Raw genomic sequence first — 2,929 nt, forward strand, 5'->3', positions numbered from 1 at the left:
ATCGTGAACATCTGGCGGTCCATCCAGCGCAAACATAGCGGATGAAGTGACTTCGTTGATCGGTTTTCCCCATTGGCCAGACTCGGCCTCGCCCCAGAGGCCACCTTCGTCTTGACCCAACCCCGGCCCTTGTGCCCGGCCACTGTGTTCGTCTTCTCCTCGATCAAGGCGCGCGAGGACCTCCTCAATCTCCAACGAATCCTCTTCGTCCATACCACGCTCTGTTGGGGGAACAACCTGCGCCGTTCGTGCCTTTTCCCACGCCGTTGGCTCATTCCGTTCCATGCAATCGTACACCAGGGACGGCACCCCATGCGGCGGTGCGCCCCAGCTTTCCATTTCCGCCGCATCAATCTCAATCTCGGCGTAATGCGGGTTGTTCATCTTCAGCCAGACGAGTGCCCTCTCAACGACTCGTCGCCTGACTGACAAAAGCCCCGACAAGTCGCTTGGTGCTGGCTTCTCCGCGCCTTGCCACGAGATATGGATCTCTTCCATAACTTGCACGAGCGGATGGGGAAGTACCTTTGTGGCCAGCTCCTGCACATTGTTCGGGAACACTGTGATGTGGCCCTTGATGTGCTTTGGGTAAATGGCATTTTGCTTGTGACCGCTCGCAACGCTGTACCTTGTGACGAACCCGTAACATGAGTTCAGCGCGATAAGTTTCTCCTCCACTGGAGTGAGACCCTTCAGCTCTTCGGGGAACATATGCTCACACCCAATACGTCTATGGAGCTGGGCCGCAGGCGACAGGGCGTTGCGTCCCAAACAACGTACGCACTCCGCGCAGACTAGGACACTCTCGCCCTCAGGTATGCAGCTCCGACATGAAAACGGCGACCGGCCGTTATTTGCAATACCGTTCAACTTCCATGGTTCCAATTTAACATCTCTCAACTCTTTTTTCGTGCGCTTGCGGTAGCACAGCATACACGTCCATAACTGCAAGTTGCTCGTATCGTGGAACGCTCTATAGAAATCTTCTGCAGTCGAGACCTTTCTCTCATGTGGTATTGGCGTACACCACATCTGCTCTTTCGACAGGCTCTCCTTCACGGCAAATTCCTCCTCTAAGTAACCCAACACGCTCGTCAAGTCCTCGGCCTGCAACGCCCGCCTCCTCTGGCCTCGAGTTCCACGTCGACTTCGCTTCCTTGGAGATTCATCTCGCCCAGGATGACGATTTCTCTTTCCCTGCCGCTGCGGCCGCCTCCGCTCCACGACGTCGTCTTTCCATGGCCGTTGGCCTGTTTCTTCACAAGCAGTCTGAACTAGTGGCTTTGACGACGACACTCCAGCTAAATGCGCATCTCCTGACGCACCCTCCGTCTCTCGTGACCAGACAAGCTTACTGGGAAACGCTCCTGTGCTCGAGGCATCGCTGGGCTGTGGTATTCGCTTTCGCGGCGGCGGCCCTCGCCGACGTAGCTTGGGCAGCGCCCTCACAATTGCTTCCGCCTGCTCATGTCTTCAAGCCTCTTCAATGGCTGATTGCTTGGGCTGGATGGATCGAAACGTGGACGTCGTATTTGCCAGTCTCTCGTATCTCGGCCGTCTCCTCAGTTGCTGATTTGGGGCAGTGTGGCCGTCGACCGTATTTGCCATCTCCGCAACCTAACTTGTCATCGCCGCTCCACCATGTACATCTCATAGCCAAGATTCTCCACCGTGCTGTTGTCACTTCGACGTCGAGTACTCCTGAACGGATAGTATATGTTCGGCTCCGGAGCTTCGCCACTTGGACTATCTCGCCTGTTGACACGCGCTTCTTGGATATGGGAAACTTGCCCATGGATGACTTCTCTCATACTATGGTATTTCCTTCAGACTATGTCATGCTTTCCTGCAGTACTGGGCCGATAAGCTAATGATTCCCTGTATTCCCCATCACCCTGCCCTTGCGTCCGTATCGCAGTTTTGGCCAGTCTGTGTATACAACTTGTCACCCCAACTTTGTCGGCAGCAGTCCTTCCAACGCCACAACATTCCTCGCGACGTCCCATCGAGCCCTGACAACTACTCTGCTGAAAAGAAGATGGTGTCGTCATTGCTTTTTCCTAACATGGACCTCCAGCACACATGGACAAGGCGCTGCCAACCTGCATGCTTGCACTCTCCAGGCCGTACTCTTTAAGCTGTTCGAACACCATGTTCCCGCCTCTGCTCGTCGGTCCCAGCAATATTTGCCAGGTTCACCCTGGCTCGTAACTCACCCATGACGTAAAGGGCCATTTCGAGCATTAACCCGATCCTCGGACTATGATGCTATTATCCCCCCTTCCCCAGCCTACATGCCATGAGGTCATTTGATAGCACACATCATGTCTTTCTCCTTGCCCATGTACAGCTAACAACGAACCTTCTCCCCCTAGAGCTTTCACTTGCACCACTCAGTCTCTCTCCCTGAGCCGGTGAGTACTTCAGCGCCTACACCCACATACATTTTACTCCTCAACAGAAAACTCACCAAACCATCCATGTCGAAAACGAAAGAAAATTCAGACGGAACAATCTGATAAACTTCTCATGTGAAAAGGAAGAAAAAATATAAGCAGATCTCTCAAGCGAAAAGAAAGAAAAAAATAAGCAAATTCGAAAACCGCCCGAGTATCTAGCCACGAAGTGAACCCGGCTTGTCTGTTCCAGCACGCCATCCACAATTTCTGATCCTGTCACCTTCTCACCTCCAGGCTCTCCTTGTCTGCTGATCTTCTCTGGGCACACACGCCTTTTCATGGGCCTTCCAGTCTGTCTTTTGATGCTCTCTGCCGCAGTATGCTACTGCTTGGCTTCTACTGCAGCCCTTCGCTCCCACAGTCGTACCACATACATACTTTGCACAGCTTGAGCCCCATGCAACCAGTTTGTCTTGAGAAGTCATCGAGAACCTCACCCTCTTGCCACATTTCCTGCATCATCGTTTGCA

The 2,929-nt window shown here is 53.4% G+C and overlaps 1 protein-coding gene across 1 annotated transcript in view; it reads right to left on the bottom strand.

Annotated features, from left to right (window-relative positions):
• Nucleotides 1–1,795, bottom strand: part of MAA_00936 (Arrestin-lik) — a gene marked incomplete at both ends in the record, with an annotated part of 3,039 nt that extends 1,244 nt beyond the window's left edge. Inside the window, 2 exons of the mRNA XM_007818934.2 lie at nt 10–1,461; nt 1,520–1,795. Of these exons, the coding sequence (XP_007817125.2) occupies nt 10–1,461; nt 1,520–1,795 (1,728 nt within the window). The remainder of the gene's footprint in view (nt 1–9; nt 1,462–1,519) is intronic.
• Nucleotides 1,796–2,929: the final 1,134 nt, after the last annotated feature.

This window comes from Metarhizium robertsii (assembly GCF_000187425.2).
Source record: "Metarhizium robertsii ARSEF 23 chromosome Unknown MAA_Scf_8, whole genome shotgun sequence".
In the NCBI taxonomy this organism is placed as follows: domain Eukaryota; kingdom Fungi; phylum Ascomycota; class Sordariomycetes; order Hypocreales; family Clavicipitaceae; genus Metarhizium; species Metarhizium robertsii.